At 37.5% G+C, this 15,033-nt stretch overlaps 1 protein-coding gene across 8 annotated transcripts in view; it reads right to left on the bottom strand.

The window, feature by feature from the left end:
• Window positions 1-15,033, bottom strand: part of MYO3A (myosin IIIA) — a 236,097-nt gene that overhangs the window by 87,513 nt on the left and 133,551 nt on the right. For all 8 annotated transcript variants that reach the window (XM_035306980.3, XM_054258524.2, XM_035306978.3 and 5 more), the window contains one exon: window positions 1,769-1,895. In XM_035306980.3, coding sequence (XP_035162871.3) covers window positions 1,769-1,895 — 127 coding nt within the window. The remainder of the gene's footprint in view (window positions 1-1,768; window positions 1,896-15,033) is intronic.

The following is a 15,033-nucleotide window of genomic DNA, read 5'->3' as shown; positions in this document are numbered from 1 at the left end:
GACTGTCTTCTGTTATGCAGAAATAGGCTCTGACTCATCAAAATCATTTTTTGGTTTGGTTGTTTCTAGGTATACCCTTATCTACAACCTATCTCAATTGTAACTTATTCCATTGGCTGCTGCTAGCTCTTCTAAATATGATCAGATGGTGAGATTTAAATCTTATCAATGGAGTTGTCAGGTTATTCCTTCTACTTCTGATAAATTAATATCATACATGTCAATTAAAATTTTTTATATATGGAAAATTCAAACATGTTTCCTCAAGGTTTCCAGGCACATGCCAGTCACTACATGCTAACTCCAGACACTTGTGCTACTGTATTACCACACTGGTTCCAAAGACACAGTGGGGTAGAGTTTATAGGGATCTTGGGGACAGGTCCAGACAAGGATAATGCAGCATGTAGCCTCCTAAAACTACCCCATCTCATCCTGTTCTTAAGTATAAATCAGAAAAAAGTATATAAATAATACAAATTTTTATTATGATTCTTCATTTTTTTTTTTTTTTTTTTGAGACAAAGTCTTGCTCCATTACCCAGGCTGGAGGACAGCGGCATGATCTCGGCTCACTGCAACCTCTGCCTCCAAGTTCAAGTGATTCTCTTGCCTCAGCCTCTCCTCTCAAGTAGCTGAGACTACAGGTGCATGTTACCATGCTTGGCTAATTTTTGTACTTTTAGTAGACACGAGGTTTTGCCATGTTGGCCAGGTTGGTCTTGAACTCCTGACCACAGGTGATCCACCAGCCTTGGCCTCCCAAAGTCCTGGGATTAGAAGTGTGAGCCATTGCACCCAGCCTAATTCTTCATTTGCTATTTTGAATGAAACAGCAAATATGGAAGTATGAAAGCATGTGCCAATATTAAAAATAAAATGCTGGGCGCGGTGGCTCATACCTGTCGCACTAACACTTTGGAAAGCCAAGGCGGGCAGATCACGAGGTCAGGAGATGGAGACCATCCCGGCTAACACAGTGATACCCTGGCTCCACTAAAAACACAAAAAATTAGCTGGGCATGGTGGTACGTGCCTGTAGTCCCAGCTACTCAGGAGTCTGAGGCAGGAGAATCGCTTGAACCTGGGAGGTGGAGGTTGCAGTGAGCTGACAGGGCGCCACTACACTCCAGCCTGGGTGACAAAGCATGATTCCATCTCAAAAATAAAATAAAATAAAATAAAATAACAGAGCATACTAGGCAATACTAAATAGAAAAAAGCTATGCTCTTGAAGATATTAATGGAAAACATTAAACTATTGGAATAATTGATAAAACTCTACTATTAAGAAAAAACTTGATTTGAAGCAAATACTATGATGTGCTTCTCTTGTGTAGAAAAATTGCAAAATTAATCAACCCAGGATGAATGCGTGTAAAATATATCTAGTATGGAAACATACAAGCCTTTATTACTTGTAAAATGATATAGATGCTAAATCTATAAGACAATAACTTATAATTCTTTTTCAGATCAGTTTACTTAATGTTAACTAAATGTGCTTTTACATCAAAATGTAAATAGCTCCCAAAATAGTCATGAAGCCCTAATCTTTAGAAACATTTTCTACAGTAATTAATTTGTAGGCATGGAGATGTTTTAAGTAGTGGACTTCTAAAATTTAATTTTACACAAATTAAATCTGAGTATTCTTTTAAGGATTCTATGTTAGCACAATTGCTTGAAATGATCCTTATGTGACACTTAAGGTATGTCATAAGACTTTGAAAGAGTTCAGTTTTCAATAGAAGATAACAAAACTTACAGTTCTCTAGGGCTGTATGATTAGAAATGTGGCTCTTGTCAATCTGGTGTTCAGTTGCCACAGAAGAAAATTCAATGTTGCCAACATTCAAGATTGCAGTGAGTATGCTGTATATACTTCCAAGTTGCTGAAACACACCACAGAAACATTAGCATCATTCTTCCCTCGAGTACAGCCAAGCGGTGACTATAGCTGGGAACAGAATGGGAGAGAACCCTCAGGCTATATCATATCTATTCACAGACTATGATGGTGTCACACTGAGATCCAAGTAGGCTTGGCCTTTTTCATTATTTTAACCTCAGAGGTTAGCATAGTGCCTGTTACCCAGTAAGTGCTTAAACATATTTTATAAATGAAAATATGAGTAAAAAATAAAAAGAGAAGCTGTTCTCAATAGATAAATCTATCCATGCAGAATTTAACTTCAGAACTTAGTGGGGTTGTTACCATATGGATTTTTCTTGAGGCCATCTTAAAAGTGAAGCTATATGTGTGAAAAAAGGAGAGTTAAGAAAGAAAAATCAAAAGATCCCAGCACCCAAATCAAAGGATATGTGTGGTTTATGTATAAGCATAAGACTTTTTTTTTTTGAATCAAAGACTCACTTGCTCAGGCTAGAGTGCAGTGGCACTGTCTCAGCTCACTGCAACCTCTGCCTCCTGGGCTCAAGTGATCCTCCCACCTAATCCCCTTGTGTAGCTGGGACTACAGTTGCATGCCACCATGCCCAGCTAATTTTTTTTAATATATATATTTTGTAGAGACAGGGTCTTGCCATGTTGCTCAGGCTGGTCTTGAACTCCTGGGCTCAAGCAACCTGTCCACATTGGCCTCTCAAAGTGCTGGCACTATAAGTGTAAACCACTGTGCCAGGCCACGTAAGAAGTTTGGATGACAGCGTAGAGTTTATAGTAGTTATTACTTCTTTAATATACATTCCTAAATAAGGTACATCAAATTACATTCAGAAACATGTATACACACATATATGATTCTTTTTGGAGACACTGAAGGCATATGTCAAGCAGGTTATGGTAATCCTAGCTCTTCAACTATGTTCATGGTGCAGTGAAGTACAGGAAAGAGACAAAATTCTTTATTGGTTTTACAAGTTGCTGCATATATTCCAGTCCTGATTCTACACTTAACGAAGTGATTATTCCATTCTCTCTCATATTCTAAGTCAAGATAAAAGCTGGATGTGAAAAAACATCTTCAAGGATATGCACTTACTCATACATAATACATATAAATATATATTTAATAAATATATAAACAAATATATTTGTTGAATTAATATATATGTGGGATATTTATTTGATTTAATAAACACATATTTTATGACAGGCACTGTTCTAGTCACAGGTAATTCAGCAGCAGACAGACTGAAGATCCTGGTTGCCTTGGGGTGTTCAGGCCGTAGGGAGGCAGACAGTAAGAAAATAAGCAAATAAATAAACATGATATGTTCAGAAAATATTACAAGGATTATGAATAAAATAAAGCTAAGAAATGCTTATTTAATAAAGTGGAAAGTTCCTGGGAAAGGATGAGCAGTCTTTTTCAGTCAGGAGGTCAGGGAAGGGTGCCCTCAGAGGAAGCAATAGGGAAGCTGAGGCCTGAATGACAGGAAGGTGCCAGACATGAACTTGAATCAGATTATTCTAGGCAGAGGACAACAAAAGCAAAGGCCTTCCTAGAGGAAAGAAGGAAGACCCATGAGGGCTGGAGGAGGGTGAGGATGAGGAGGAACAGTACAGTAAGAACTCAGAGAGGTAAGCCTGGGCAAGACCACTGAGGCTCCCTGGGCTAACAGAAAGAGCTTAGAGCTGGGCATTGTGGCTCATGCCTATAATCCCAGCATTTTGGAAGGCCGAGGTGGACGGATCACTTGAGGTCAGGAGTTTGAGACCAGCGTGGCCAACATAGTGAATTTTTGTACTAAATTTCTGTACTAAAAATACAAAAATTAGCTGAGCATTGTGGCATGCACCTGTAGTCCCAGCTACTCAGGAGGCTGAGGCAGGAGAATCTCTTGAACCCGGGAGGCGGGGCCTGCAGTGAGCCGAGATTGCATCACTGCACTCCAGCCTAGTGACAGAGTGAGACTCGGCTGCAAAAAAAAAAAAGCTTTGATTTGATTTTGTGCTAATTGACATAGAAAACTACCAGAGATTTCAGAGTGGGAAGCAAAATTATCTTTTATATTTTAAATGGATGAGTCTGGTTATCCTGTGAAACTGAGTGGATTGGGGCAAGACGGAAAACTCAGGAGGCTACTGCAGTGGTCTAGGTGAGAGATGACAGTGGCTTGGATATAACAGTAAATGGTAGAGACGGAAAGAAGTAAATGGACGTAAGGTGTATTTCAGAAATGGCACAATACATATGCTTATTGACTAGATGTAAATAATTTTTCTAAGAAAATTCTGTTAAGAAATTACCATTTGTAATATGTATAACTTGCAATGAAGCAACCAGTATGGTCTATCGTGGCTTTCAGGTGGAAAAATTCATACAGCACCTGACGTTGTGCTATATATTTCTTGAGGAAACTATAGGCCTTAGGAAAACAAAACAAAACAAAAAAAACAACAACCTATTAAAAAGTACCTTTCAGCTGATATTTAGTTGTGTTACCTGGTGTATCATACATTTCTCTGGGCATATTTCAGGTGTTGCTCCTACTCAATTTTCATTATAACCTCTCTGAACAATTTAAAAGTGGGCAAAGGATATAAAGACACTTCTCAAAAGAAGACATATGCACAGCTAACAATCATATGAAAAAAAGCTCAGTGTCACTGACCATTAGAGAAATGCAAATCAAAACCACATTGAGATACCATCTCACACCAATCAGGATAGCTATTATTAAAAAGTCAAAAAATAACAGATGCTGGTGAGGTCATGGAGAAAAAGGAACACTTCTACACTGTTGGTGGAAGTCTGAATTAGTTCAACCATAGTAGAATACAGTGGGGTAATTCCTCAAAGATCAAAAGACAGAAATACTATTTGATCCAGAAATTCCATTACCGGGTATACATAACAAAGGAAATATAAATTGTTCTATTATAAAGACATGCACGCATCTGTTCATTGCAGCACTATTCACAATAGTGGAGACATGGAATCAACCTAAATGCCCATCAATGATACATTGGATAAAGAAAATATATACTCTAAGGAATACTATGTAGCCATAAAAAAGGTAAAGGATCATGTCCTTTGCAGGGACATGGATGAACTGTGGGCCATTATCCTTAGCAAAATAATGGAGGAACAGAAAACCAAATACTGCAGGTTTTCACTTATATGTGAGAGCTAAATGATAAGAACACATGAACACACAGAGGGGAAGAATACACACTGGGGCCTATTGGAGGGTGGAGGGTAGGAGGCCTGGCACAGGGTAGGAGGGAGAGGATCAGGAAAAATGCTGGGTACTAGGCTTAATACCTGGGTGATGAAATAATCTATACAACAAACCCCCATGACACACGTTTACCTATGCAAACAAACCTGCACAGGTACTCTGAACTTAAACAAAAGTTGTTAAATGTGTTTTTTATCCTAGATAAGGATGTTACCAATATAATTAGTATAAAACTGGCCTATGAACTTGGAATTATATAATAAAATGATGCAGAATTCCATTATAAAGTATAAGGGATTGGTTGAATCCAGTAAAACAGTGAAGAGACTTGGCTGTATATAGTTGCGTCTACAAATCCTATCCAAACCTGCAGAAAAATTGTTCAGAGAGGTTATAATGAAAATTGAGTAGGAGTAACACCTGAAATATGCCCAGAGAAATGTATGATACACCAGATAACACAACTAAGTATCAGCTGAAAGGTACAGCTTGGGCTTCCCCATCTGGATCTGATGAGAATAGAACCAGACCTATGGCTTGGATTAAATGACCTTAAAACAGTGGTTCTCAACTGTTGGAGAAGGAGTAACAACTCTGCCATCATGGGACATTGGCAATGTTTGGAGACATTACTGGTTGTTACAAATGGGGTTGGAGTGCTACTGGCATCTACGGAGAAGAGGTCAAGGGTGCTGCTAAACATCCTACACCACACAGGAGAAACACCACAAGAATTATTGGACCCAAATGTAAATAGTACTGAGGTTGAGAAACCTTGTCCCAGAGAAATGCAGGATCTAGATTCTGGAAAGAGTCTCAAAATTTTTTGTCCCCAAAGAATGGTCCTGAACTTTTAGTGTCAGCTCAGAATCCTAGGAAAATGTAAAAATAAGAATAGAGGTACTGAAGTAAATGAAATTTGTAGTATCTGTTGTGGGTTGAATTGTGCCCCCCTCAGATTCATATGTTGAAGTCCTAAGCCCCAGTACTCAGAATGAGGTCTTATTTGGAAATAGGGTTGCTGCAAATGTTAAGGTGAGGTCATACTGGAGTAGGGTGGTCTCTTAATCTACTATACTGGTGTCTGTTTAAAAAAACATGTGAAAAGACAGACACACACAAGGAGAACACAAGGTGAAGACAAATTTAGGTGGAGATGGGTGATGCATCTGCAATACAAGAATACCAATGATCACTGGGGAACCACTAGAAACTAGGAGCAGAGCATAGAGCAGATTCTTCCTCACAACCCTCGGGAGAAGCAAACCCTGTTCACATCCTAATCTCAGACTTTGAGTCTTGTGCTGTCAACAATGAATTTCTGTGGTTTAAGCCACCAAGTGTGTGGTAGTTTGTTACCGCAGCCCTAGAAAACGAATGCTTTTTTGTTAGATTTATGAATAAGATACGTAATCTTGGAATAATCAATGTGTTTACTCTTAAATATCCAAAACTGTTAAGACAATATGTGAGACATAGGAAAGATCATATTAGTGACATAGTAAATCATCTGACAATCAGTCCTGTGATTTAAATTTAAATACTTATTTGATATTACACTTATGGCTTTAATTTGAAAAGCAGAACATATTTTGACTGCAAACTACACTCAAATGTAAAAGATAACTTGATTTACTACATTAATAATTTTGAATTATTAGGTCTTCTTATGCACTAAGTTTAACTGTATAAGAAGATTTGGTAAATTATTAGAAAATTTAGAAAGCACTTATCAGTCTTTATAAACCTTCTCTGTCCTTCATTTGGAGTGTTTGAAAGACTGAGATGTACTAAACTTTTATATAAGTTCAAGTGTTAAAAAAATTTAGTTATGTTTCTTTAGGGCAATATAAAGTTATATTTATGAGTTAAATGAACAAAGAACAACAACTGATAGGTATATATATATATATATACATATATATATATATATATATATATATATATATATATATTTTTTTTTTTTTTTTTTGAGACGGAGTTTCGCTCTTGTTACCCAGGCTGGAGTGCAATGGCGCGATCTCAGCTCACCCGCAACCTCCCCCTCCTGGGTTTAGGCAATTCTCCTGCCTCAGCCTCCTGAATAGCTGGGATTACAGGCAGGCACCACCATGCCCAGCTAATTTTTTGTATTTTTAGTAGAGACGGGGTTTCGCCATATTGACCAGGATGGTCTCGATCTCTTGACCTAGTGATCCACCTGCCTTTGCCTCCCAAAGTGCTGGGATTACAGGCGTGAGCCACCGCGCCCAGCTTCCGGCTAGTTTTCTTTGACATATTTCAGCCAGCCAAACTCCTCATGGGTTCCCAAGCATCACACGTTATTTGGTTATTTTCATGTCTCAGTTCTGGCATATGCTCTTCTTTTTTCTCACTCTGGGGTATTCTTTTTTCCACCCCAGACTCCATGTTTCCATGAAATTCTCTGCTGTTACAGAGTTGACTACGTTTTATTTAAATGATGCCTAGTGTATATTTCTTCTATCAGCTTATAAACTTACTGAGGACAGAGACTGTGACTAATTCATATCTCTAATTTTTAGCACAGGTCCTGGTACACAGGTAGTACCAATAAATGGTTGTCAAACTGTTTTATTTGGTTTCAGTCAAGTGACAGTACAATTTCCTTCACTTTCAAAACATAATCTCTCCTATTTGTTTTACATCTGTAAGACTCTTAATCTGTGCCTCATTGTTTCTACTTATGTTTCTTAGAATTTCTTAAAAAATCTAAATGTCCCCTTCTTTTGATGTCAAACTTTGCATCCTGAGCAAGTGGTTAGATTTTAGAGAACAAAAAGATCTCACTAAGCCAAGTTGTTTTTTTTTCCAAAAGCCAATTAACTTCTCTAAGTGGTTGGGAAATACATGATTTCCTTTCCTGTGATTTTGTTTTGGGAATAGAAGCTGCAGTCCATGCAGGGTAGACTGAGTTTGGTGCATAGAGTTGTTTTGGCAACATGTGCTAAGTCCTTTCTTAGGGCCTCAACCTATATACCTGATGCCTAACTGATACCCATGTGAGAGAGGTCTGGGAAAGAGGGCAATGACTAGACCTCAAAGGAGGTGGGGATCATCACAGACCAGGACAAAGTGGCCCATCCCTGGTGGATGTGGCACCATCCAGTCTAATCCTGGAGAACCAAGGTACTAATGCTCCTGTTGAGAAAGGACAGGGAGGCAGGCTGAGTTGGAGGTAGGCTGAGAAGAAGGGAGGCTGGGGAGCAGGAGACCCAGGATAGGGTATTACTGCAACTCACATGCCAGGCAGATAAGAACTGATGGGACAGAAGAAGATGCTCTGCAATCAGCATTTGCAGCTGTTGGTACATGAGATATTAATATGTTCCCTATTCTTAGGTTCAATTCTGCAGATACTTTAAGCAATAAAATGGCATGCACAATCTGCAAAGACTAGAAGGAAATTAAATGCCCCTCAATTTTAATCATGGAAACATAGAGTTGGAAGTGAATCGGAAATTCATTATCCCTTTTCCCTCCTTTTACTGGTAAATAAGCTTAGACCAGAAATTTAGTTATTGGATGCACAACCAGAAATAAGCAGTGTCAAGGACTTTAGCCCAGGGATCTTTACTCCCTAGCACAGAATTATTTTTATTTTGCCAACTACCTCCTTGGTCCTCTCATTTATTTTAAGTCATCAATGTTGGCCAAATCATGGCATTCTGGAATTATAACTTATTTTATGTTTTTACAATGAAAAAAATAACTAGGTATCAAATTATTATTTTAAAATTATTACAAATGACTAACCAAATGGGATATACACATCCTTTCCATTCTGACCAAAACCAATTTTTAAAAATGAAGTATTTCATGGAAATTCAATACTTTGTGTGATGCTTTAAAATATTTTACTTCTTTCACAAGTATTATTTGATCATAACTAAAGATATAACTGATAATCCAAAGAAAACATGCTAGCATGTGATTTTAGACTATCATAAGAAATGAAAGCACAATTAAAGCAGAAAAAAGGCATTTTCATCTTAGACATAAGACATGTGACTTTGTGTAAATGCCCCCCCACAGAAATTCTCATTATATGGTAAAAATTGTCTCTAATTGAGACAAAGCACTCATTGAATCATCAAGCTACTGTGAATCATCAAACTACCAATCATTTATTTTAAAACTATGGCAGTGAAATGACTTAGGAAATCATATGATTTAACGGTTTCAGAGTCTTCCAATTAGTGTTATTTTAGAGATTATCTGATTCTGATTTGCTCATCATTACTTAGGATTGTGCTGAATCACAAATGCACACGTGAACTGTAAATGGTGAGAGCATTTAAAGGGACACATACACTGGGGGTCCTGTACATCAATGAGAGAGAGAGTGGGAGAAAAAGTGAGAGAAAAAGACTGCATTGGAGAGTCACTGAAGTGTGCTGCAGGAAACTGTGAAGAGAGCATGCTGTGCCTAGAGGATATCAGAATCATGCCACTTATCTTGATATTAAAAGTTGTCCTTTACTATCAAAATAGATTAGAAGCAGCTATTGACAAAGAACATATCCAAGAAAGCCAATAAGGTAGCGTAAAAAAACAATACTGGGATAAAAAGGAAGTAAATACCCATGAAGTTTAATTATGCCAAAGCCAAACTGGGACAGTCTCTGCTTTTAAATGGGAGGCCACCACATCCTAGGAGAATCACCTTGAACTGGACTAAAAGTCTTCCCAAAATATCTAGCAGTGGTTGTGCTCCAGCTCCAGAAACATGTTATATTTTCCTTTGTTCTAAGCTATATGTTTGGATGTTCAATAAGCATTGAATATGTTTAAATTTGGAATATACAGTTTGAAATAAATAAATTATATTTGCCAGTAGATGCTAGCTGCAAAACTTGTTTCATTTTAATGTTAATAAACATTAGTGTTACTAAACCAAGCAGCAGAAAGGAGTTCAGCCAAACACAAGTGTAACATTGCCTCTAATGAGTGGGACTTCGAAGTAAACAAACTAATTAAAAATGAATCCTTGCTTCTAAGATAGCAAACTCTCAAAAAGTGAATGTGCAATAACCAGATCAACTCTGAAGACAAAAAACAGGGAAAAGGACTATGAAGAGGCCCAGCCTCTGGTCACAGGTAGGCACTACCTTGATTGTACATCTTCCAGTCAGGAGGATGCCCTGAGTTCCTACTAGCTGCTCCTGTTTACCCCGAACCAAGCATCCAACAGAGCCTGGCCACAGTTCAAAAGGAGCTTCTACCACTAGTAACACTGATCTTATGACCAAGGATTGCGAAAAAGAATGACTGTTGCTTTTTTCTTTATTCCATGAATCCCAAATAAATTGGCTCTGCTTTTAAGAGGCAGGACACTGAGTGCTTGGATCAGCTTGTCTCCATAGGTACAAGCCGTGAAAGGGGCAAAGACCAGGTTAGGGAGGGCTGAGGGAGGGGAAGTGATGCAGTGGAAGGGGAAGGTCCAGATTTGAAACTGAATTTTGGCAGGGGGGAAAGATGCACCTAGAAGATGCATGAGGGTCATGCCCAGGAAAGGGTAGGGGTAGGGGTAGAATTCGGGTTAGGCTGACTAATAAGAGCAAAAGACTTAAGTGGTCATTTATGATGCCTGGGACATCAGAATTAGAGCATAAGAATGAGACTATATCTAGAATAGGGTGGCATGTGGAGTCTCCTTGGAATGTGTCCCTAGCTCATCTGCCATTTTTGGGTAGAGGCCACATATCACCTCGAACATGGCTGAAACTCATGCTTCCTGATTCAGGGAGTTCCTCTCCCAGAGTTGAAGCCATTATGAATACATTTATTTCTCTAGTATTAAAAATATCACCAGGCGCAATGACTCATGCCTGTAATTTCAGCTACTGGGAGGCTGAAGCAAGAGGATCACTTAAGGCCAGCTTCAAGACTAGCCTGCGTAACACAGTGAGACCCATCTCTACAAATTTTGTTTAAAAAAGTTAGCTGGGTACGGTGGTAATCGCTTGTAGTCGCAGGCAATCAGGAGGCTGAAGTGGGAGGATAAATTGAGCTCGGGAGTTTGAAACTGCAGTAGGCTATGATTTCACTCTGCACTCCAGCCTGGGCAACACAGAGAGATCGCATTACAGAAGAGTAAAATAAAAAAACCAAAAAGCTATTTTCCAGAAATGCATCAGGGTCATCTCTGACTCCAGGTCCTATAGTTCAGACCTTGTTCCCAAAAGACAATCAGGTAGGGTCAATGGCACAAATTTCAGCATGTTTGAAATAGGTTAGGATGTCTATCATGCAGACCTCATGGCTTGTACAAGGATATATACACCCTATCCTTTACATGAGGTATCGAAGATAAGTCCTAAATGCTTAGTTATCTCTCAATTATTCAACTCCTAACCACTCTTCATCATTTTCTTTCAACTCTCAGACAAAAGGTGCTATTGGTCAAACAAATGTTCCTGTCCTTATATATTAATCCAGACATCTTGCCAACCTTTGCTGCTTTATTTTTTTGGGGGGAGGGAGATGGGGGAATGAGATTCACATATCGGTGACTTAAGAACCAGGTACTGTCTCACCATAACAAATTACAGCTAAGAGCAAAGTCCAAAAGCTTCTCCAAAAGCTCTCAGAGAGACTGCATTAAACAATGAATTTTTGTTCCATTTTATAGCCTAAAAGCAATCTAATGCATCAAGAGAGAGAAGGGCCCCATTCATCTCCTTTCTGACCTAGAGACCACAGAACCATTGAGTCCCCAAATTACAGCTGCAGTGTAGTAAATAGCCTAACTTGTCAGCCCAAAGTCCCAGATAGAGTTCCTCAATCAATGGAGAAAATGCATTATTCAGAAATGAAGATGGTCAAGTTGGAGTCTACTTTTAATCCAAGTTATTTAACTTTAGCTCAAGACTTTTTGTGAGTAAAGCGTCTTCCTAAGGATGCATTCAATCTTGCCTTGCTATTGAGGCGAGTGTACAACTTTCTTGTCCTTATAATTCACGATGTTCTGGTAAAATCAGAACCCTTTGGGGATATCATTGCAATTACTCCCCCTCTGGTCCCAAAAGGAGTTGTTAATAATTCCTGATTGGTGCTGGAAATACCTTTCCAGGTTCCCTCTGGCTCCTCAACCTCTCTCTCACCTATGTGTCCCTACAATAAATTAATTCCTCTAGAAACATAGTAGCAATGTTTATTCAGAACTCCATGAGAGAGTCTAAATTCTGGGCCTGTAAAAGTAGCCGGGAAACAGTCTTCTTATCAAATCTGAATTCCTCTTAATTAAGGAGAAAGCCCATATTAGAAAAGTTTACTTGAAAGTTGAAATGTTTCTCAACAACCATTGTTTGACTGTAACACATCAGATTATAGTAATCCCCTCTAATCCATGGGGGATACCTTCCAAGATCTCCATTGGATTCCCAAAATCACAAATAGTACTGAACTCTCTATATATGTACTATGTTTTTTTTTATTTGGTAACCAACATGGCTACTAAGTGGCTAAGGGTCAGGTAGCATATACAGCATGGATATGCTAGACAAGAAATGATTCATTTATCAGGATGGAGGGTGTGGGATGGCAGGAGTTTTCATCACGCTACTCAGCATGGTATACTATTTAAAACTGTTTATTTCTAGAATTTTCTGCTTAATATTTTCAAACTGCAGTTGACCACAGGTAACAGATGGCAGAAAGTAAAACTGCAGATAAGAGGGGACTACTATGCTCTAAATATTCATTGTTACAGATCCTGTCTGGTTTGCCAGTTAAGTTTAAGAAAGTTCCTTTCATAGCAATTTTTATTTCTCATTTCTTAAGTTAGAGTGGCCAACCTGTCATATCATTATTCTTTATTTTCCATTCTTACATAGATTATACAAAACAAAATCTCTCTTTCAAGAAGTCCTTATTAAGTAAGATAGTTCTGAACTAAATAATTTGAATTCCATTTGAATCTATGTATTCTTATTGTATCAGATAACTGTCTGGAACATCTCTGGGTTATAGAGTTAGCTTTGGGGAGATGGATTAGTGAAGATCTCTATGATATTGATGGACAAAGATGACACTGGATTTATCTAAGCCTCCCTTGTAAGGCAGGGCCCTAAATTCAAACCGAAATAAAATCAAGTTATTCTGCTCCTTCTCCAACTTCACCCAGTTAGTAAAGATCACACTTCATCCGCTAGGGTCAAGGTCTTGAAAACAACCCCCCAGTCCCCACCTTCTGTAAGCCTGAAGCAAGGATACTCAAGATGGAACTAAAAGCTTTCAAAGAGAAGGCAAGACTGAGAAACTCCTATCAGAGCTGCCAACAACAGAAGTTCCCTATTTGGAGAATATGCCAAAAGCACTTACATCTTAACAAATACTTCTTTTGGCCATCAGATGGATCATGGAACTAAAATTATTGCTGATAGCCTTCCATTTTAGAAGGAAGTCAACAGTGCCTTAAAAGCGGCTACAAAATCATTAGACTCAATAATTTCATAGTATAAAATTTGAGTAATTTTTATAAACTTTCACTTCTATTCCCATTTCTACACTTCATATATTGCTGATTAAATTTTCTAATTTTTTTGAGAAAAACAAATTTTTTTTTTTTAGCTTAAGTTCTTAGTAGAGATCTGATAACCCAAGAAATCTTGGTAAACTTCTTAAGCAGACATATTGAATGTTTAAAGCTGCAGGAGTGTCACTTATGAAAATGAAATGAAAATTCAACAAACTGCAGAAAGAATTCATCTGAAACTCCAGAAAGAGTTCATCTGAATTACTGATTTAAATTCAGAATAAAATCTTCTTTTGTCATATACTCTGAATCAATGCAGCAAACAATAAACCATTAAGAGTAAAGTCTGAAAGCTTCTCTAAAAGCCTTAGAAGTCCCTATTAAATACAATACTTTGTTATAAAAATTAAAAAATACAACCTTTGGGACATAAGGAAGTGTTTATTACTCAGGGATAAATTTCTAGCCTTAAATGCTTTCATTATTCAATTAAAAATGAAGGAGAGGAACGGCTTTTGAAAAAAGAAAAGAAGAAACAAATGAATAATAAAAATATAAAAATCAAATTAAAATAAATAATACGGACAATGAAAACATTTATCAGATGGGCAAATGCATTCAATAGCCATTGTTGTGGTTTTGCCTCTTTCTTTTTTTAAAGATTCAAAACCCATTGTAAACCCAATTAAAGATAAAAGAGAACAAGGGCAAAAATGAGAATTTCTCATTGGAATGAGAAAGGAAACAAAGCCAAGGATACAGGATTAATTTAAAGTATTATAAGAAAATTCAGCAAGCAAATCTATGGCATAAGATTTCATGATAATTTTTTAGCAAAATACAAATAACCCCCCAAAAAAGAATGAATTCAAATAAATAATTATTATAGAAGAATTAGAAAGGCACTTAAAAACTCAATATCAAAAAGGCCCAAGGGTCAGAGGCACACACAGTTGAGTTTTACCCTAATCTTTATTTAAGGTTTTAAAAGACATGTCCCCAGTCTTCTCTAATGATAAGAATCACTTGGGGTGCTAGCAATGGCACAGAATACTAGATCTCTCTTTTAAAAATTTCCATATGGTAGGTGTAGTTAATAAGACTCATGTATGTGTGTTGAGGTGCTTCTTATCTTCCAAGAACATTGGGAATGATTTTAACTCACATAGGCCAAAGGAAAAAAGAAAGAAGCTCACTGGCATAACTTTAGTAATCAAATCTGATATAAAAGAAAACCAAACAATAGATACATTTCACTGTTAAATATATAGATGCAAAAATTCTAAATAAAGCACCAGCTCATAGATACAGAAGTTTATCAAAAAGATAATATAGACTGACTCTATTGGGTTTATTTCAGAAATGTAAGAATATTTGAAAATATT

This window comes from Callithrix jacchus, chromosome 7 (genome assembly GCF_049354715.1).
Source record: "Callithrix jacchus isolate 240 chromosome 7, calJac240_pri, whole genome shotgun sequence".
Classification (NCBI taxonomy): domain Eukaryota; kingdom Metazoa; phylum Chordata; class Mammalia; order Primates; family Cebidae; genus Callithrix; species Callithrix jacchus.
This window is presented reverse-complemented; position numbering and strand designations above follow the sequence as displayed.